The sequence below is a fragment of the Diadema setosum genome, chromosome 15 (assembly GCF_964275005.1).
Source record: "Diadema setosum chromosome 15, eeDiaSeto1, whole genome shotgun sequence".
Taxonomy (NCBI): Eukaryota; Metazoa; Echinodermata; class Echinoidea; order Diadematoida; family Diadematidae; genus Diadema; species Diadema setosum.
The window spans coordinates 14573275-14596536 of record NC_092699.1 but is presented as its reverse complement, the minus strand read 5'-3'; the positions used below and the strand labels follow the sequence as shown (position 1 = coordinate 14596536).

General features: G+C 37.0%; 1 protein-coding gene across 1 annotated transcript in view; it reads left to right on the top strand.

Annotated features, from left to right (window-relative positions):
* The window catches only part of LOC140239357 (endothelin-converting enzyme homolog), an 88486-nt gene extending 68890 nt beyond the window's left edge, over positions 1 to 19596 (top strand). The window contains exons 11-19 of the mRNA XM_072319232.1: positions 780 to 878; positions 4002 to 4079; positions 4961 to 5123; positions 7714 to 7765; positions 8348 to 8540; positions 9474 to 9539; positions 10751 to 10846; positions 11769 to 11845; positions 18947 to 19596. Of these exons, the coding sequence (XP_072175333.1) occupies positions 780 to 878; positions 4002 to 4079; positions 4961 to 5123; positions 7714 to 7765; positions 8348 to 8540; positions 9474 to 9539; positions 10751 to 10846; positions 11769 to 11845; positions 18947 to 19046 (924 nt within the window). The 3' untranslated portion in view covers positions 19047 to 19596. The remainder of the gene's footprint in view (positions 1 to 779; positions 879 to 4001; positions 4080 to 4960; positions 5124 to 7713; positions 7766 to 8347; positions 8541 to 9473; positions 9540 to 10750; positions 10847 to 11768; positions 11846 to 18946) is intronic.
* The last annotated feature ends 3666 nt before the right edge of the window (positions 19597 to 23262 follow it).

Below are 23262 nucleotides of genomic sequence, written 5' to 3'. Positions count from 1 at the left end.
TGCCTGTATGAAGATGATGCCACCTGTTGACTGTAGGTTGAACTGGCTGTTTACAAAAGAATGAAGAGCCCCAGTTCTGGTCTTACGCCTTTTTTGTTTTTGTTTAGACCTTTATGGACATACCTGGAACTTGTACAGCTCAGGTATATGCCAGGTGAGATTACAACTGCCAGTCAAACATACATGTAATTTTAACATGTATCTTTTGCATGAATGAGAATTTTATCTCTCAGTCTTGCAGTTTAGTTGATGCTTAAGTTTTGGATGCCATCATTCTTCAGGGGAGGGAATGGAAACGAAGAGCAAATGTTTTATGAAAAGTAGGCTGACAGAAGCATGCAGCATACTGAAATGAAGGGAACATACAAAAGAAGCTCATTGCAATATACCTGTGTACCTAATGTTATGTGACATGTGACATGTCTGTATGTGTGTGTATGTGTGTGTGTGTATTTGAGTTTCATTTATTAGGCCAGTACGAAAGCAATTAAGTGCTTATGAGCCAATAACCAGAGGACACTCAACTTTAAAACCCTCTGAAGGACTATTAAGGCGATGAGGATAAACCACATGTACTTTGCCAAAGATCAAATCTGCTGCTGCCATCAGACTTGAACCAAGGACCTCATGATTGAGAGTTTGTGATTCTATCTGCTGGGTCACAAAGAACTGCTCAATAAAAGACTGCTTTGCTGCTCGTAAAGACCGGTGGCTGAGAGCTTCTAACGCATGTTCCCATTTCTCTCTCCCTCTCTCTCTCTCTCGTCTCCGGAAACCAGGCAAACGAGATGGTGGACGAGGTGAAAGGGGCGTTCAAGAGGAATCTTCCCGACCTCCCCTGGATGGACGAGGAGACGAGGGTAGCTGCTAAACAGAAGGTAAGACCGGTCTCTTTCTCATCACCCTTAACCCTTCCTTTGCCAGTGAGTCTCATGTGCACAAATTTCATACACAAATAAATGGACAAGAAATAAATGAGGCACGCAATGGGTTAACCATCACTACCACCACCACCACCACCATCACCACCAGCATCATCATCATCATCATCATCATCATCATCATCATCATCATCATCATCTTCATCTTCATCTTCATTTCCATCTTCATCTCCATCTTCTCTCTCCTCCTCCTCCATTAGAGTGGAGACGATGTTCTTTGGAGTGTACATCGACAAAGCTCTCAGTCATGGTGTGCAAGATGCTGGAGTCATAGTAGTGCATAATTGTGCAGAATGCCATTAACCCCTTTCTCGTCCACATTCTCAAATTTCTTGCCTGGGAATTTGCATTCATCGACAGGGCATTGCACAATTTAGTTAATACAGCTGGTCTGCTTCAGCTTTGTTTATGGCAAGAAAATATGTCGTAATGTTCACAACGCTGAAAAAAAAATACTGTGGAAATGATTGCATGCATTTCATGGATGAACCTCGTTGCAGGTTGATTTTGTTCATGTATTCATATAATTTTGATGTGTTTCTTGAAGAAGTATTGAATACAGGTATAGAGAATAGCTTAGAATTTGTACATCCATCATTATGAAATGCTTTGAAATATGAGTGTTCCAGTAGATTCATAGACATCAACAGTCATTCAGTCACTAACCATTCATTTTTTTTCCCTATCCGTGGTCTATCTCAATAGTAAGCACGAGCATCTTTTTAACTCTTTCTGTTCGTTTGTTTTTGTTTTTTGTGTGTTTTAAGGATTTTTTTTTTTTGGGGGGGGGGGTGGAGGGGTTGGTTATCTCAAGCAAGCACAGAGAACTGACCTTCAAAAGGCATCTGTCTCTTCTTGGTCAAAGCCCTTTCCCACACAATCCAATGCTGAGGCAAATGTGTGTGCCTGCCGAAGTAATTACTAGTCAACTATTCGCTATTTTAAACAAGAGGCTCTTTCTTGCCCCCTACCCATACCCCTCCCCGTCCTCCTGTCAATAAAAGAGAGAGAGAGAGAAAAAAAAAAGAAAGGAAGAAAATAATTTTGGAAGTGTCTAGAGCAGAGCCTCATACTCCTATTGAGGTAACTTTGAAAATGCATCAACCAATCGGAATGAAGAATCTCCCAGAAGTGCTCCTAGTACTACTACTCCTACTACTTCAATCTTCTTTTTTTTCCCCCTTTTTCCCTTCTTGTTCTTGTTCTTGTGCTTGTTCTTCTTGTTCTTGTTCTTCTTCATCTTTGTCTTCTTTCGTCTTTGCAGCTACATTGTATCTCATTGGTTCTTGTGTTACCACTGACAGTGGTCTTAACCTGTTGAAGATGGGCTGATTTTGCTACTACATGCATTTCCCATAGACACTTGCCCGAGTATACTTGGGACTCGTCCTCAGTGAGTTAAGTTTGGACCCCTCATTGTACCACTTCAGTTGGTTGCCTTAGATTGTCTTGCAGTCTGGTATTGGAGGGAATTATTTGAATATTAATAAAATATAAAACTTACCAAGTTCTGGTTAAGTGCATGAGCACCATAAGAATTACAAGACTTCATCGTTAGACTACACTGGGGCTTGTGGGGCAGGTATTTAGACCAATCTGTTGTTGTGGCCTACTTCCACTCAAGTGATGTCCCCCGACTGTTTAATTCTAATTATCGTCAGTGCTGGTAAAGCCATCGATGTGTTTAAGCCCAGCTGCTTGTGACATTTGAGTTTAATAGGCTCAACCTTGAACCTTTGCTGAGTTAATCCCTGATGCAGATTCGTCTTCAAGCTAAACTGGAATATGAAAGATCTACAGCGGAAGTACAATGTAGTTCTGCAATATGATTGTGCATGTGTGCATGTGCGTGTGTTTTTCTGTTTGTTTGTGTGTATGTATTTGTTAATAAGGACCATCACTATAAGAATAAATTGTAACATCTTGCACATGAGAGTATATGAAGGAACCTACAGAACGTACCCACAGTTTTGACCTGTAGATTCTTAATTCTTTTTGTAGCACACTCCCATATACTGTATAAAACTCTTCATCATTTCTTGTGATATTTATATAAACTCTACAGATTGTTTGAAAAACAAAGAACCCACCCCCAGCAAAGTAGATGGGATATTTGTGGTCTTATATTTTACCCGCCGGGAACAGTTTGATAGCTACAAGTCAATTGAAATAAGACAGAAGTTGGGTTTAGAATACTCACTCATCTGATATTCATTCCATTCTGCCTGAAATGAGACCAATACTGATGTTTGATTTTGTTGCTTTTGTTAACGTATTGTTTATAATGAGCTTGTGGATGCTGTACAGAGTCTATGTATTTGTTATGAAGATTCTTTAGGAAACTGGTTGAATTTGTCAGCAAGAGTGATTGTGCCATACGTATTTCAATGAGATCTCGGTATTAAAGTTAGGTGTCTGTTCCTCGAATCCATAATCAGAGCTTCGTCTCAGCAGGTGTGAGGTATAGGTGTAACTCATTTTTCTGAGCCTGACTAGGGATTGCAAGTTTATCCATCCATCTATCTATTCATCTATCAATTTATCTATCTATTCATCTGTCTATCTACCTATTTATCTATCTATCCATCTATCCTATAGCTGTCTTTCCGTTTGTTTTAATATGTATCTCCCTATCAATAAATCTATCTTTCAATCAATGTCTATATATGCGCCTATATATCAGTTTATCTCTTGATCTGTTCATCCATTTATCCATCCATAAATCAATCTATCTATTTATCTTTCCTTTTTGATCGAATCATGCATTTATCAATCTATCTGTCCGTCCATCCATTTATCCATCCATCTGTCAAAAGGTATCACAACAGATGCCGTAATGGAGTTTCGAGGAGTCGGTGCTCAAGACCCAGGCGCTTTCAATTTTCCCATCGAGAGAGATTGGAAGTGTCAATGACTTCATGCAATTTTGTTTCTTTCCCCTCTCCCCCTCCCCCACCTCCCTTTCGGCACTCTGTGATCAATCTTGGTCTGTTGCTATGGGGCTAGAAGGCCACCATGTGGATATACAGGCATAACCCTCCTCTCTGATTGTTTTGACAGGCCAACGCGATCATCGATCTCATCGGCTTTCCCGATTACATCCTGGACTCGGAGAAGCTGGATGCATCATATGCTGAGGTAGGTTGATACCCGCACAGATTTTTTTTTTTTTTTCACTTTTTCATTTTCTCTTTTCCATAGGAGGGGCATTGTTGAGTTTACACAGCTCAACACAGTAAAATTAATTTTCACAACTTTATTGTACCCAGGCTGATCTTATTTGCTTTTAACTAGATGTTCATTTCCCCATATAATCTGAAAGGAATGCAATGAATCTCATTTCTGATTACATCTTTGAGGTTGCAATGAAGTGGTTTAAAAGATAAAGACATGGTTTGGAGAGGTTTGTTGTACTGTATCTTCAAACAAATTTTGTCTTGCTTTTTGAGCCTTGAAAGTAGATTTACTGTACAATCAAACTCACTACACCACAGAATAACATGGACCAATGGCCTGGAAATATCATTCAGTCATAAAATGTCGTACCGTACCAGATATGGCAAATTTCTCCGTCTATGTTTCCAAACACTTGCAGTATACATGTACCTAAACAAGAATTCTGTCTGCGCAGTATATTTTTCATTGTTTTTATATTTTTTTTTTTGTGAATTTTGTGAGGTGACTGAAATTTACAAAATCAGTAACAGTGTTACTTATACTTGATGTGAATATGGTTAACAAGAATTGTAAAACTTTTTTTTTTAAATAATTTATTATGGAAGGTTTTTTTTTCTCCTTTTTTTCAGAATTCTAGGTGTACAAATGTGCATGTTGTTCAATGTACATGTACATGCAGTGTAGTGTAATCTATACAGGGTATATACAAGTGCATGATATTGGGAACTGAATTTATGATATTTGTGTGTGATATTGGACCTGTTTGTAGGATGTGACAACAACAATTTATCTAATTTAGCATTTCATTTCTTTTTGTCCTTCTTCATATGGCTGTTCCCCAGCTGGAAATCAACAGCAGTGAATACTTTATGAACAACATCCGAGTCTTGCAGTTCCTGGTCAAGAAACACCTGCAGCAGCTGAGGAGAACGGTGGACAGGGGCCAGTGGGAGATGACGCCACCGCAGGTCAACGCCTACTACGCCCCGCAGAAAAACGAGATTGGTAAGTATATATGATGCGTGTTGCGTATTGATCTCCGTAGGAAATACCCGGATATTATCTCATTGGCCAAATTGCTTTGAAACCGCAGTGCCGCCATCTCACCACGCATATTGCCCATATACATCGTACGCTTGTGTATATACAGCGTGTGATATCATGTTTTCTTCGATGACAATCTCTGCATGTCTGCATAGGAGTGTGGGTAGTAACATGGCGGCGTACTGTGTGGCTTCAATTGTGTGTACGATGTGAATAGGCAAATGAGATATCCAGAGATACTACAGAGATCAGTGGTTTTGCTGCATTTTCCTCTAGCCCCATCATCGTCATCACTACAATGATATATTCGCCTACCTTCTCAGTCTGTTTCTCCACATGCTAACCCATTGAAGATGAATTTATTTCGCTATGACATGCACTTCTGATAGACATCAGACTGAGTATACTCGGACTAGTGTTCAAAGGGTTAATCAAAAAGTAGGGTTCTTTTGGTTAGCCCCGCCAGAATGTAGTTCTATACATGTTTAGTTCTTGATCTTCATTCCCACGACAGTTGGTTGCACAGTTTAGCTGGTCATGATGAATTTGCCCATTCATGACTATGTTGCTACTGCTGTTAAATCATACTATAAAAGTGGATATTTTCGTGGTGTTGAAATTTTCACGCATTTTGCGCAACCAGAAACTAGTGCGAAAATAAAGAGCACACAAATATTGTTGCTTGCCTTAGGTTCCAGTAGTTGATGGCTTGATTCCGCAGAATTAAAAACATATAAAGACAGAATAAACTGACCAGAAAGAATATAAATTGTCAGTGGAAAAGTGAGCAAAGAAAATGGGATTCCATCGGGAGTCGAACCCGAGACCTCCGGATTGCTAGACCGGTGCTCTACCGACTGAGCTATAGAAAGCCCTAGTACAGTGTTCGTCCCAGAAACCCTTAATTCTCAATGCTCGGGTGGTCAGAAGCTATAGCAGTGTGTTTGTGTGTGACACACACGCACACACTTGAACCTGGCATAAACCCGAAGGATAATTCAACTTGGGGATAAATGCGAGGGATCACCGAAGTGATGCAGCTTTTTGAGTTTGTAACAAATGAAGACAGAATAAACTGACCAGAAAGAATATAGATTATTAGTAGAAAAGTGAGCAAAGAAAATGGGATTCCATCGGGAGTCGAACCCGAGACCTCCGGATTGCTAGACCGGTGCTCTACCGACTGAGCTATAGAAAGTCCTAGTACAGTGTTCATCCCAGAAACCCTTAATTCTCAATGCTCAATTAAAAACATGAGAAACTCTTCTTACCCTGCCGACCGCAAAAAATTTAGTCTCGCAAAAATAGCCACTTTTACAGTAATCATCTTGACTACTGTGATTTGTCGTTTCTTCTTTTCGTTGACCTTTCATTCACCAAGACCCTAGCCCCACCCTTCCTACTTTCCACCCTACACTTCCCCTTCCCCTTTCTCCTTCTCATGCTGCCCCCTTTTCTTATTCTATCACTCTCTCTGTGATCTGCTCTTCTGTCTTTTCAACTTCAACCTGCTCCCATTTTTCTTTTTCTAGTGTCTGTCTTTCACACACCATCTTTGTTTTGTCATTGCTGTTTAACCTGTTGAGGATGGGCTAATTTTGCTATAACATGCATTTCTCATAGACACTTGCCTGAGAATACTCGAGGCTAGTCTTCAATGGGTTAATACTCGATTTTTTTTTCTTTTAATCGTAGGGGGGGGGGGGGTTCCTTCCATGCACTCCATCATTCTGTATTACCCAAGTTGAAATAACTCATCCAAAGTATGTTTACCTCTAATACATCATTGCATGTCTAGGTGATATTTCTCCCGTATTTACAAACTGTACCTCTTCTCCCGTGCATCATTCCATCTGCCAATAAAATGTCTCCCTATCTTAAAGAAAAGGAACAAAAAAATCTGTAACAAGTCCACCCATTAACCCGATGGGCTGACAAAGGCAGGGGAACAACTCAAGAGGAACCCTTGAGAATGATTGGCTTTACCGCCCTCTTGTGCTGACTGCGAGTAAATATCTGCACTGGAAGCTGGGGGCGTAAAAATCAGTAATAAAATGTGGAGATGACTGATGAGATAGGCTGAGATCTAGGTGAAAGGTGCAAGCTATATTGATACTATTAACCCATTCAGGACGAGTCCCGAGTATATCCTCGGGCAAGTGTCTATGGGAAATGCGTGTTTTAGCAAAATCAGTTTGTCCTCAATGGGTTATTGGTATTCAAGATGTTGCAAGAAAGTACAAGAAAAAAAAAAAAGCCCATATGGAAAGTGAAGATCCTGTCCTCCACTTTGAAGGTCTTTATTTCATTCTTATTTTTCTTATTCTCTTCTTCTTCTTCTTCTTCCTCATCTTCTTTTTTTATTTTTTATTTATTTAATTATTTATTTATTTATTTTTTTTTTTTGGGGGGGGGGCGAGGGATAAATCTGACACCAATTACAGGATCAATTGCAAAATTAATGCCTTCATTTGTCAGCCAAAATTTGTCTGTATTCATCTTTGATATCAAAATAGATTGTCTCACTCTACTCTTCTTTTTTCTCCAACAGTATTTCCGGCAGGAATTCTGCAAGCACCATTCTATGACAAAGATTATCCAAAGTAAGTTTGAGCCATAAATGCAATGTTCCACTTAGTATATGATAGACTGATGGACACAATATGAATCAAACCGAGAAAATTCACAAAGTATTCATAATGCATGTTTCTTTGTTTGGACAGTAAGATATATCATATTTGTAGGCCTACATATTTTTCATATTATATTTGCATGATCACCATTGCTAGTAGGTCCTCATTATACACAGCTCTGCTGTCGTAGTCTCAAGCTTCTGTAAAAATATCACAATATTTTTGGACCTAGTCCTGACTAGGATGGAGATAATGATATTATGCATAGATAATATTTGTCATTATTTTGTAGTTGTAAGGTTGTGAAAGAATGTAGAAAGGGAGCAAAAGTGTGAAATATCTTTGTATTTTGATGTTGATGGTAGCAACAAGTGACTGGACAAAATTTGTAAGATTGAATTTGAAATTTTGAGATGCTGTAAGTCAAAAATGCTTGTACCTGAGAGCATGAGATTTGTTTATGATGCTGACAAAGAAAATATAAACTGTGCAACAGGATCCTTTTGAAATGGGAATGCACAATCTTTGATACTCCCTTGCTTGCTACCAAAGATCGCTTAATTTTGGAGGCATGGGCGTTGTGATGGGCCACGAAATCACGCACGCATTTGACGATGCCGGCAGAGAGTACGATAAAAACGGCAACCTGCACCGGTGGTGGAACAACGACACGATCAAAAGATTCAACCGACAGACTGAGTGCATGGTGGAACAATATTCCAGTTACGACGTGCTAGGTTCAAAGGTAAGGGTCTGTATGTGAGATTAATACTCCCCAACAACCAAAGTTTAAGTATGTATACAAATGATGCACAGGTCTGAGTGCATCAATAGAAGTTATATGCATAAGGTAGGCTATGAAATGCTTAATCCAGGAGGCGAAGCCGAGTGAGTTTAAGCATAATTCCATAGTTACTACGTACATGCACACTATTCCTCTGACGCACAAAGAGACACATTCATCATTTATTTTATTGAATGGTGGCAAATATTGCCAGAAATCTGTTGTTTAATTGCTTTGTAAAGTTTAATTCTTGATGCCTTTCTTTTTGGGTTGTCACAGATAAAACCATACATCAGTAACAAACTGATGCATAAAAATTCTAAATGATGCATGGCCAGCCATCTCTTGCTAAAATTGCGCGAACGCTTGCTAAGTGCGCAAACTCATGTTTGTTGCTAGTAAGCACGATAACATGTTAACTATGTCTAACACCAGTGATTGAGCGTGCTGGGTATCCTGTTATAGAATATCATGGAGTGTTGTACATACAGGGTGTATGTGTTCTTTTTTGTTTTGCTGTTTGAAGTTTGTAATTGCCTCAGTCCTTTTTAAATCATAAAGGGTTTGCCACTCTGCTTTTTTGTTTGTTATGTATTGCAATGTTTAAATGTTATTGGTTTCTACATTTTGTTGTCATTAGCATGTAGCAAACAATATACTTCCCCATTGCTGTGTAGAATATATAACATTTCTAGAGAGCCAAAAATAATGTATATTTTAAAAAATTGGTCAGAGCAGTAAAACAAGAACTCCCGAAATGATGACAGAAACAGATCATCTTTCAAACCCAATGCATTTCAAATCCTTTCAAACTGCTGAAAAGTTAACACAGTCACTTGTGCTGAGTGAGCTATGTCGTGATGATGATGTTCCTCTATTTCTCTCACTATGCAGGTTAGCGGAAGAAGGACGTTGGGAGAAAACATTGCCGACAATGGTGGATTAAAATCAGCGTATCATGTGAGTCTAAGAAAAAAACATAGAGGTGTGGCCTGCCTCAGTCTGTACTGATGTGAAGTGAAATCCTTTCTGGCTATCTTTCTGGTACAATACCTGATGCTCATCAAACTGATTTGGAAAACACACACACACACACACACACACACACACACACAAGAGCTAAGTGTATCTATATTGTAGGCATAATGTACCTGTTTGTGTAGTTTGATAAAAAAATAGATATTATTAATTCTTTTCTAATTCTTATAAGATTTATTGCACAACTTTTATAAATTCTGTAGCTATCTGCTGCAGATGTTTTTATATTCTTAAGGATTCAGAGAGCAGGTTACATACAATGTATCTGCTGAGGAAAAAAATCAACATAATTGTAAAGAAAATTGAGGCTTTTTCATTATTTCATATCTTGTGTGACTGGCCAGCACATTACCCTGATAAAGTTTGTTGATGTCAAACTTAGTAAAACTGCACAAAATAAGGTAATTTCTTTGAAAAATAACATGATGTTTGTTAGAAGCTTGAAAGTTTGATATATAAACCACTCCGTGCCTCCTGTTTGAATTCTAAAGCCTGAGAATATTTTGAAATGTGAACAATTTCAGTCACCATGAAGCATGTTACTGTTATATGTAAAATTGACCTTCGGTGGTTGGATGTTAAGTCTCCTGCATAATATTTGACTACATAATGTAACTGCTCTGTTCTTCTCCAAACAAGTTGCATGTAATTGAAGAGTTTGGTAGGCTGATGAATTAAAAAAAAATGTCATGATCAGAAAACAAAAATGAATGTTATGTGACTCTAGCATGTTTTTGTAGCAAAGGGTTGCATTGAATACTTCAAAGTTTGAGCAAGAGGTACAGTAGGTCAGGATATAAGGAGTTTGATCCTGTAACAAATCTGAGTTTATAAAGATCCCAATTTAACAAAAATTAATTGAATTTCTGCGACTTTATTGGAATATCTTGATTGTAGGTTACATTTTTAAACTAATTAATTCCTTCTGTTTTTCAACTTCTCTTGTATTTATTTTCCATTTAATTTATATTTGTGGTATATTGTATTTCTATTTTGGTATATATTCCTGTTCTGACATAGATTTTTATATTTTGGTATATATTGCTTTGTGATGCATATCAGTGACCCTATTTGGTTTTATATTGCTCTTCTGACGTATATATACTGTATTTCTCTCCCATTTCTCTCTGCAGGCATATATTCAGTGGATTGAAGAGCATGGAGAGGAATTGTTGCTCCCTGCTCTGGGATTATCACATAGACAACTCTTCTTTGTCGGCTTCGCACAGGTGGGTACACTCCTCATCTAGAGAATCATTTCTGCTCCTTCTCCATCATTCTCTCCTTTGTTATCACTTTGCTATTTTTGTCTTCTCCTTATTCTTCTTCTTCCACCTCCCTTCACTTCTTCATCATCTCCTCTCTGTTCTTGTGCCTTTCTTTACATCCTGTCATGTTTTCTTTTTTTTTCTTTTTTTTGTTTGTTTGACAAGTTGTGCCATGTATTAGTTTAAATTTGTTTTCAAATACGGCAGTGACGAAAGGAGAAATAACTAAAGCCTCATTTCTTTTCAGGGTAAACACAGACTCCTGCATAAAGCATCCCTTGCACTGGAGATTCTCTTACCTGGAACCCCCTTGCAATCCGCAGCCTCTGATTGCACAAGCCTGTGCACAATAATATGTCCCTTGAAGCCAGGGTCTGTGTACAGCCCTAGGGTTTATATACATGTATATGCTCCCTGATGCTACCATAGCCTCATTTTTGAACATATTATGGCCAAATCAAGTTGGGTGGGAGAAAGCTAAATTTTAACCCATTGTAGATGAGCCGATCTTGCTATAACACGCATTTCCCATAGACACCTGCCCGAGTATACTCGGGAGTAGTCTTCAACGAGTCTATGTGAGATGAAATACATGCTACAAGAAGGGAGACACACAGCTAGAGCAGGAGAAATTAAAACCCAGGTTTGGAAGAGCAGGTGATTTTGTGAAAATGGTCTTTTTTTGAGAAAAACAAAGAAAGAAAAATGTGCTTTCCCACCTTGGAGGTGACATATAGGGCATTTTGTTTTATGGGTGGCAATATTTGTGAAAGTTGTTGATTTCATGAATATTAGTCAACTGGCAAAATTGGCAAGTAAAAAAAAAAGGCAGAGAACACACCATGAATAAGGTATCCCCTTTCACAATTTGGTTCATTTTCAGGTCTGGTGCTCGACATCAACACCTGAGGATGCGAAGCTGCAGCTCCTAACGGACGAACACACACCTCCCAAATACCGGTAGGTAGCACTCTTAAAGGACAAGTTCACCTTCATAAACATAATGATCGAGAGAATGCAGCAATATTAGTAGAACACATCACTGAAAGTTTGAGGAAAATCGGGCAATCCATTCAAAAGTTATGAATTTTTGAAGTTTTTGTGCAGTCACCGCTGGATGAGAAGACTACTGCAGTGTATGATGTCACATGCGTACAACAATATAAGGAAAATATAAAGAGAATTTCACAAAATTTCATCTTTTGAAAAAAGTACACATTCCCTTGACTCGTTACTGACATATGTTATGGGTAATATTATTCCCATTGCCTTTAGAAAGAGGCAAGTCAAGTGCTCTTTTATTATGCGAAAAAAGAGAAAATATGTTGAATTTTCTTTACATTTTCTTTATACTGTTGTACTCATATGGCATCACGAGCCTTAGTAGTCTCCTCATCCGGCGGTTCCAACACAAAAATTTTAAAAATTCATAACTTTTGCATCGATTGTCCAATTTTCTTCAAACTTTCACTGATGTGTTCTACTAATATTGCTGCATTCTCTTAATCCTTATCTTAAAGGTAGGGAATCCCATTTGCCTGCCTTGAATGAAGAGTTGTATAGATACAGTGGTATGTTGAAGAGAGTATCATTTTAGAAACTCCCATGAAGTATTGAAAGTGGAAGGTAACATTTGATACATTTTCATTGACCGTTAGATTTTGAATTGAATTTTTTTCGGGGCTCACCGTAAATTCCAGTACATTACTAGGCTACCCTTGCAGACCCATGCACTGCATGAGTGTCCATCATGTAGATTTTGTGAAGAAAGTTCATCAAAACTTACAAACATTTCTATATACATTCTTGCCACACACTCTATATGTTATTACATCAGCTCTTATACTTTTAGATTTGTGTTTATAGATAAAAAATAAAGAAGACTGCAACAAAAAGGCGTAAGTGTGGCTGACACACAGAACTACTGAGTAGTTGAGTTTTGTGCATTATTCAAATTGTAGATAACTGTTGACTTCCAAATTTCTCAGCAGTGGCCTAAACAAGTCCCCTGAGGTTCATATTTAATGTTTTGCTGCATTTTGGGAGGTCTGTAAAAGGTATCCCCTACCTTTAATGAAGGTGAACTTGTCCTTTAAGTACCTTTGCAGTATGAAAGCCCCCAGAACATAATACTGTACATTCACCTTGCATAGTAGGATACACAACACAACTTTGTGTGAATTAATATCTACCCACATTTTAGTTTTGATTCATATTTTTTTTGTTAAACCATTCATTCCCTTGAAAAATTGTATTACCTTGAAAAAAAAAAGGAAAAATAGAGAGGAAAAACTGTCAAGATTTGAAAACCTGTAGATCTGCTGAGTATCACAGTGATTGACAAACCATACACAAAATAAAGTGGTTCTATACGAATCACATGTCGTGAACGTGAATTAAGTTGCACTTTAAAGGGATGGTAGAGTTTTGGTTGAGATGGGTATTCAGATTCTAACATTTTGCAAGATTACTGAGACCACTTATGTGAAATATCAAAGAGCGTGCAATTCTAAGAGAAATTAAAAGTTGATTTGATGAAAACTGGTTTTGAAATTACCAAGATGTCCAAAAGCAAAGTAAAACAAAGTGGTCCTAATAAAAGGTGGGACCCACCTTTTATTAGGACCACTTTGTTGTACTTTTTTTTGTTGATATCTCAGCCATTTCAAAAACCGATTTTTATCAAATTTCCTTTTAATTCCTCTTTAATAGAATTATTTGCTCTTGAATATTTCGTGTGAGTGATTCCTAATTATCTCACAAAAAGTTAAAACCTGAAACCAAAACTAAGCAATGCCTTTCGTCTGCTGTACAGGTAAATCTATGAAGAAGGTTGTGAAATGCTTTGAATATGAGTCATTCAATTCTAATTTCTCTGCTCCGTTATTGTGTTTGGTTTTGTTTCATCTTGTTCTTGTCTTTATCTGTTTGCTGGGTCGCATATTTGTTGTTTGAAATCAGGGGATTTGTTATGAAAGTGGCTACTCTGTGAGAAAGAGTGGTCAGTCGTTTGGTGATTTTAGGTCATGTAGATGACAGGGAAATAATACACTGGAGGCTGTTGTTTGCAACCACAATGCAATATTCATACCCTAGAGCTAGTGTGGAGCAACTGAAATATAGAAAAACGCCAGAAAACAAACAAAAAAGAGGTCACAAGAATATTATGGAGAGCAAATGGAATACCCCACCGTTTACAAAATAAACAAACTTGATACCAAAAGTATCTGGAGGTCGGTGACTTACAATATTACAAGTAGGCAGTCTGATCGTAGCCATTACATGGTCCCTCTGTTGTAGGACGTTCACCTTGTGGGTATGGATTAGATGTGAAGACTCGCACACACACACACACACACACACACATACACGCATTCACATTAAGAGTGGAATGTAGGTGTAGATGAGCAACAAGTAATTCTTTGTTGTTGTTGTTTTATCTGGACACACCTATCATCAAACATCCAATGACGATTGCACCGAGTTGTTCCGAAACAGCATGCACTCGGAAATTTGGCATCTGTTATGACTACTTAATACTTGACTTAGTTCACTTTTGTGATATTGAAAAAAAATTGCAAATAAAACAGATGGTTGCTGATTTCAACTGAAGATGTTAGCTTGGTTTGATAGGAGAAAAAAAATAATTAGACATTCTCAACAAAGGTATTGGCTAAGAAGAAAAAGAAGAAGAAGAAGAAGAAGACTTTTTGACTTTTCAAAATGGTAATTTATTTACATCACTCTTGCACGCTATTCACATAGTGAATGTGGTGTTTACATACAAGGTGTTTAAAAAGGGGGAAACATATCCGCCCTCGATATTTTCTTCTGTTTTTTTTTTTTTTGCATTTAATACATCACGGGTGGTTTACAATTTCCATGAAATATAATCGAGGTGTTAAATGCAAATCAGGGAATTCAGTAAATGGTAAATGTAAATGAACTGGCTCTGCATGGCTGGTAAGTCAAACAGTATTTAATGACTGCATTTGCGGTTGGCATGATTGCATTATTATAACAACTAAAGAAGGATTTTACAAAAATGCTGCAGTCAGCTTGTTAGCAGAATGCTCATAACGATGTTGTTGAAAACTACATGACATTGTTGTAGTTAGCTGTTTTCAGGGGGTATACATGAATGACTCTGGTATGCTTATTTGGCCAGGTTATGGCATACATGCAGCAGGGATAGAGTGAAGAAGAAGAAGAAGAAGAAGAAGAAGAAGAAGAAGAAGAAGAAGAAGAAGAAGAAGAAGAAGAAGAAGAAGAAGAAAAGCAACAACAACAAAACAACAAAACTCTTCGAAAATGCACTGAAGGGAGACTTTTGATTTTTTTCTCAAAAAGATTCATTTTCAATCGAAAGTCACAACCATCTTCAAAATTTTTCATTTGATTTTTCTCAACCCATCCAAACTTACATCTTCTGTTGAAGACAGCAATTGCCTGCAGAATTTACCACAATAACAAATATTTTTTTTTTCTTTCCACCCATCCAAACTGGCATATTCCTTGAAATCAGCGACTTTCCTCAAAATTTCTCAGTCATTTTTTTTTTTTTTTTGGTCCATCCACGCTTACACTTTCAGGGGAAACCAGCAACCATCTCAAGAATTTATTACATCCCCCCCACCTTTGCCCATACAACCTCACAAGTGTCAGATCTCACTTCAGACTGCAATTGATATTGATATTTCTTCTTCTATTTTCAGTGTACAGAAGTTTTAATTCTAAGGTATTTAGGATGATAGCTCCAGGGGCCAGAAGTTGACACCACACCGTTTCACAAATGATTACAATAATAAATTCCCCCCATGGCTGGCGGGGCTGGTTCATATTCTAAATAATATACAATCCTGATCTCAGATAAATGGAGGAAATGTTTTCGTACTGGCTCTCGTGCAAGAAGGTGTCATTATTAAATAGCACATAATGAATTGGGGAAGAAGTATAGATTATTGATATTTGTCAGCAAGTTCTGGGGCTAAAAAAACAACAACAAAATGCAACCCACTAAAGCGGAAATGAAATTACGATAGAGGTGCATTCAACAACCTGAGCTGACCTCGCAAAATTTGAGCAATTCTTGTTTGGACTGCTCATGGAGTTGTGTGATGATGTAGTCTAATATTTTCTACTTTAGATCTGGTAGTTTAATACAGCATCCGATCAAATTGTATGCTATGACAACTCTCTAAATTATTTTGACTGATTATACAACATACACGGATTTGCATCCTTAATGCATAACAAATTTAATGCATATGATCTTAATAAATTTGATGTGAATTTCTGAAAAAGGAAATCATCTCTAACTTTTTAAAGTGTAGGAAAAATCACATAGAAAAAGTGTTATATATTCCAAACTCAACAAAATGATAAATTAGACATGAGGGGATGCTTCTTTTGAGAAAAAAGAGGCTTTGAAGTCCTTTTTTTTCTTTTTTTTTTCAAGTGTAACAAGTATTGTGTGTGTGTGTGTGTGTTTGTGGAGGGAGGAGGGGGAGAGGGGGGAGGGGGATGATTTTAAACTTCATGCCAACCATCATGGAATGATTTCCAGATTGATTTCTGTAAAGTGTCGTTGAACTCATTCACATACCTCTTGAAACAAAAGGAAAAAATAAAATATTGTTTGAATATACCAAGTGAAAGGGTGCCAGTTAAAATTCTCATTCGTGGTTTTGGAAAACTCCCTGAAATTCAACTCCGACCAAGTACTTGGTTAAACCTAGTGCTCTCTCATATTGTAAGCGATTGAGGATGTTCTGGACCCCAAAAAATAAAAATTAAAAAAAAAGAAGAAAGAAAAATTAAAGAGAAGCCAACTTGGCACACTGTAGGGATGAGTCTTTTTTTTTTTCTTTGACTAGAGAGTTCAGACATATCTACACTTAGTAAAAACAACAATATCAAGATTCTCATCAAGTTTGGAACCATGCCTACCACTGCACAGCAGACTCCTTTGCCAAGCCAGCACAGTGATAGCTATTTTTGTTTGTTTGTTTGTTTGTGTTTTTTTTTACAAAGTCTAGACAGTAGTAAAGAGATGATATTTTATAATCTTTTATCAATCAATTGATGCAACATGTCACTGTGTGTTTTGTTTTGTTTTGTTTTTCAATTAAAACTCAAGAGCTCATGTCTTATTTCAAGCATATTTTAGTAAAGTTGTTTCTGTACTACTTTATCCGCATGCTGGTATTTATTATTTTGATTGTATAATAAACTTTACTATCATGTAAACACTCTATTTTTTTTAATTTTATTTCTGAAGCTTCAACATTCTAATGGTATAGTTGAATAAAAGCAAACATAAAAAGCACTTTTCTACATCAGATCATTGTATCCTTTTGTTGTTGAAAGTTCTCTCTGTGCTTGTAAAATTTTGCCTTGAGAAGTTTGAGAGTCAGGTTAGCAGAGTTGGAGAACAAGACCGTCCATTTTTTTTTTTTTTTTTTGGTCTATTTTGATGGGGATTTATTTTGGTTCAATTAGGTGAATTTAGTGCATTCGACTCACTAGTGAAGGTAAATATTTATATTAGAGAACGTATCGTTCTTGTCAATGCACTCTCATAGAAAGCAGATAATTGCAAAAAAAAAGTCACTAAAAATTTGTCATTTCATTTCATTCCGATCCGTGACAGAATAGGTTGATGGCAGGATATCTAGGAATGTCACAGTCAATTTGAGTCATTCTAGAAAAAGAAGGTTTATTTGCTCTTTGGTCCCGTGAAAGATTTTACGAGGCCCATATGTTCCAAATTTCTATATGTGGGTGCCGCTCCTGAAAGACAAGAGCGTACATCCTGTTTGTTACCATCCGTCTGTTACTGAATTTCAACATGCTAACTCGTAGAATGATAGGTCTTGATTTATTTTCATGAATTTCCCTTCTCAAAATAAAAAGAAGAAAAAACAGTATTTGAAGGAAATAGCTGTAATATTACTTTACTAATACATCATTTTTAAAGCATTGCAGGTTGTCTTTGAAATGTTTACACATTTTTAGACAAGCAAATGTTATTAAACTAAAAGTGAATGCCTCATCATGGAAAGAAATGCACTAGCATTCAAAAGGAATTGAAGAAAGAGCAGAGAATGCTGAAAAAGAAATGTCTGAATCATGATAAAATCACTTCTGTTACAATATGTTCATACTGTCCACAATGGCTTGATTTTCTTCTTTTCAAATCCCACAAATAATTATGTAAAGGATGATAGCTAACCATTCCATAGCTATGCAGTACACTGTACTATGTTAAAATCTTTGCGCCATGATATGAAGAATTGTGAGATTTGTAATTGTAATCATGATTGTATATTGAGTGACACTGCTGCTTGAGTATTGTTGCACAATATTCTGAAGGTAGCCATAATATTGCATCAGCTTGTTTGATGGTTACTAATGCTGTGTTTGTTTGTTTGTTTTTGTGTGTGTTTGTGTTGCGCATGTTACATCTAATTTTCATTGTATTATTTTTGAATAAAATCATGTATTGGACAAAAATACTTGTACTACGTGCTCAGGAACAAATATAGTTCAGATTTGTTTGTAGGCAAGCAAAGAGTTAGGTTTTGTTAAGTTTTGATTAACCTTTTTTTTTTTCCACTTCTTTCTTTCCATTTCTCCTCCCAATATCTCACTTCTCCTCTCTCCTCCAATTCTCTCTCTCTCCCCTTCCTATACTCCTCCTATGTTTCTGACATTCCTCTGCTAAACTTCTTTTCCTCTCTTCTATCTTCCCCTGTATCCTTTCTTCTATTTCCATCTCTCTCTTCTCTTCTTTTACTTTTCTTCTCTTGTACCTTGCTCTCTTTTTTTTTCTCTCAAACTTACCCCCCACCGTTCATCTCTTTTTGGTCTCTCACACTCTCTCACCTTTCAATACTTCCCTTTTTTCCTCTTCCTCTTCATACTCTCACTGCTTCTTTCTCCATGCTATATTGCTTTCTTCCCCCTTCTCTCTCTCTTACCCCCTTCTTCTCCCATCCCCTCCTCCTCCCCACCCCCAAACCTGGTTGCGCATCACCCCTGTCTCTCCCCCCATCACAGGGTGATAGGGACGTTATCAAATTCGTACGAGTTTGCCGAGATGTTCAACTGCCCCGTCGGGTCGCACATGAACCCCAGGGATAAGTGCGAGGTCTGGTGAGCTCCCGCCGAGCTGGGGTCAAAGGGCGCGCTTCGCGGGTGGGATCTCATATCTGATTTACGGAGAGCTTGTACATATGTCTAAATCTCTATTTGACTGTAAAATGTAAAGTAGTAACTATATTTGTTATCGAGAAATATTTTCCAGTCTTTATATGTTGTGTTTGTTTTTTTATGCTGTATTGTTTCATGTTTTTTTTTTTTTTAAAAGACCTCTTCCGATGAGACAAATTACAGAGATTTAACCCCATGTTGTAAATTTGGAGTCATGCCAGTGGCGGTATAGAGGAGAGGTCGTTGCCCCGCTCATTTTTATGCCCTTCCCCCTCTCCAAAAGAACATGAAGATTGATAAAGAAAAATAGAAAGAATTCTTTGGTTCTTGTCCACTGCGGCTAATGACTGCAAATTGGGAGTAGCGGTTCTGAATGAGTGAGGGGTGATGGCTGGAAAGTGTGAGTACTGTGCAAATTGAATTTGTAGTGAGATCGGAAAAACTTCGAGATAAAAGTGAATATTGACAGATTTGTTGTTTTTATCATGAAAGGGTTTTCTTTTTTAAATTAATTCATTTGTATAGGTAAATCAGAACTACCGGAGGAACCAGACCCTCATGTTTCGATGCTCAAAGGAACACCCTTATTTCATTTCCATCAGTAATTGTGGAATAGACAGTCCAAAGTGTCTGTCTCCAGGGCTCTTGCTTTTGCAAGATTATGAAGCCTTTTGTTTAGAATCAGAGGAATGTAATCCTCCTCCCCTCCACCCCCCCCCCCAAAAAAAAAGAAGAAAACTGAAAGGATCACTTTCCAAATTCACCCAAAATCACCAAATTAGGGATGAAAAATGCGACACTTTATTAACACAAGGCTCCTTTGTATGGAAAAGGAGACCTCTGTTCATAATCATGCAAAGTATAGTCTAGATTTATGAACTAGGTTGTGTCTGCCAATGAGATGTACAGAAAATGTCACATAAACAAGTGATAGACGCCCTGCAATTTCATAGAGAATTTTGTACATTAGCTTTTTGATTACCTTGCTTGTGAGAATAGAAACAGTACCCTAATTATACATAAGATAAAACAATTGTCAAGTCTATATTGTTACATTGCACCTTCTTAAAGAAAGTTGTACAGTTGTACAAGTATGTTCCATTGTTATCACTTTATAGGTATCTTTACTCCATGTAATGTAGTTACAAAGTTGTGTCATTGCCTTGGCCTGTACAGCAAATTTCACAATGTTTAACTATAATGGTCAGAGTGAGTTACATCTAAAACTATATATTTTTCATGCAGTGTATACCTTTCTCCTTTTCTTTTATTTTTCTGAAGCATAAAAGTATGTAATATGCTCATACCTCTTCATGGATGTAATCTTTTATGGTGATGTCATTCCGTAGGCAACTACTTTGTGTCTCTTTTTCCAGCTGTTATTGCTTTACAGTATATCCAAATTTGATACTTCATTCCTCATACCATTGCACAAAATTTGCTGCTGAGATTTTATTTTACGGATTTGAGGGAACTCATTTCTCGTTCCCTTAAGCATTTTTCCTTCTTCGTCTTTTTTCTACCCTATTTTACCTGCATTTTCTTTGATTTCTTTGTTTACAGTCAAGTATAAAACCATAGATAACTGCATCCAAATATCTTTTTGACTTAACCCTAATCCTACCGGGTTTTTTGAGGGACTTGAAACCACCTTCAGATCTCGGTCGTGGATCGCGCGATCCTCGCGAAAATTTGCACTAAGGTAGAGGCCAATGTACTAGTAATATATAAGACTGTATAGTTAGATTTTTCAAGTTTTAATTTATGTATTTTATATTAACTAATTTATGCTAATTTATGCACAAATATATATATATATATTTTTTGCCTATAAATCAAAAAATAAAGCTCCAAGACTTCTAATTTTTGGTGAACATATACTTTTCAATATCCTCAACAAGAATATTGAAGCAAAAATTCGGCTTCATAATTATTTCTTGTGTATCTTAATGTTTATTGAATTTCTTATGTATTTCTTTGTTTTTACTTTTTGTTTTTGTTGGGGTTTTTTTCGTCAAAATTTGTCGCAAAAACTTTTTAAAGCATAATCAGGCTAAAATGAATCATTATCAGCCATCGAAAGTAAAAATATTTATTTTTATATGAATTAATTGCAAAATTACAATTTGCATTGGATTTGTACACAAAATCATGTTGTTGAGCAATTTTTTTTGTCCACGAATTTTTTCAAAGGGGCGTGGCTTCAAAACGGTATACCCGGGAGCGACAAATTTGGTCTCAAAAGTTGCGCGATACTTGAAAGAAAAAAGTCATAAAATGTCGCGGTGAGAGCATCACGCATTGCGGAATAATCACGCGAAACGTCGAGGGGGGAGGGGGGGGGGGACAAAATGCCCCCCCCCCCCCCGATGGGAATAGGGTTAAGAATTACACCATCCTTTGTCATCCTTATACTTCAAATCTTATCTTTGTCTGTCTTTTTGTTATTTCTTTCTTACTCCCTGAATAGCGCTTCTCACTTTTTCTTTTCTTTAATCATGTCTATGCAGTGGACTCCCGTTATAACGAATACCTCGAGATCGACAGCTTTCTTTGGTTATACCGAAATTTCGTCATAACCAGATAAATGAACAATGAAAAGCATAGGGAGGATAATGTTGCGGCCTGAATTTTTTTTTTTTTCGTTGTAACGGGAATTTCGTTAAAACCGTGTTCATTATAATGGGAGTGCACTGTATCATACCAATAACAGTATCCAGAATGATCATACCTCAGATTGTATTTTACACAGTTTTTTTTTCGCTTTACCGTCGTGCTAGAATCATATCTTGAGTTGGAAAGCGGACTGTATACCCCTAATTGTGGACTACAATTTGAGACGACTTTACATTGTATAAAATGTATATAGCATGATCTTGTACAGAGCACTCAGAAGTTCTATGTAGTGATGGTGCAAAGTGGTATTACTAAGGCTTAGTCTATGCTGAGCTGTTGCGTTCTAAGCACACATTTTTATGAGCATTGGAGTATGTATTTGTGTTTTAGGGGAACGTAAGGGTGGTTGTGAAGTATTGAATGTTCGTTCTCCCCTTCCCAAGGATATTATGTAATCCGCCATCACGTCACCCGCGTGAAGATGCAGAAAGAATCCACAATGACAAACTAAGGTGATTTTGGTGAAGCATAAGAACTTTAATAGTGTTAAATGCTCATCTGAAACTACCTCTAAGAAATTTAAGTCTGAGAATGTTGTAAAGTGTGTACTATTTCATTGTTTTTTCCTATTTTTCCTCAATAAGGTGTTTGAATTGATCCATTTTGTGTGAAAACTTAATCTCATCCACACTCGACTGAGTTATAAACAGATTTTGTCGGAACTGCGTTCATCAGCTGGCTTGCTTTTTGGCCCATTTTGGGGTACTCTCTTTATTTTGTAAAATTACTATATATTTTTTTGTTTTCATAATCATGAATGTTATTTCTAATATGAATAGTGTTTTTGTTGCTTATATTCTCATGTTTTTATTATTGCTATTGTAATAATAATGATTATAATTATTGTCATTATTGCTATCGTCTATTATTATTGTTCTTATTACTATTTATATCGTTTCATCATCATACACTCAATGAAATGATAACTTGAGAATCCAGCTATACCAAATTTAGGATATCTTTATTCGGCGACGTCAGTTTTCCTGGTGAAATGTACCAAATTCATACAGAAGTTGTAAATTCTTAACTACGTGTATAAGCCCTTGCAGCTGTCCAAATTATAACTCATATCTTATATTGAAGATTATGTTCTGTGTTGCTATTTTGATAATTTTTAAAATGCAAAACTGTAATGATTTACCTGGATATACCTAGTACTTTTTATGCTCGAGAGAACACACACATTCGCAGGCGTTTTTAAAATCTCATTTATTGTGTAGTGTGCCATTTTGCCAAATATACAGTCCCAACATGGCCGGGATAACGTCTTCATGATGATGATGAAGCTACAATTTACCTCAAAGAGCTGTAAGTAATATCAGGAAAAGAAAAACGCAGTCAGGATAGAATATGTGCAAATGTCTGTGCGATATTGGCCAAACCATGACGAGGTCATTATACGGTGTAGACGTGTGCTCGTTTCCTTGCGTGGCTTTCTGCAATCTGCAATTTGTGAAAACTTCTCAGTTAGCCACTGAAAGCAAAGT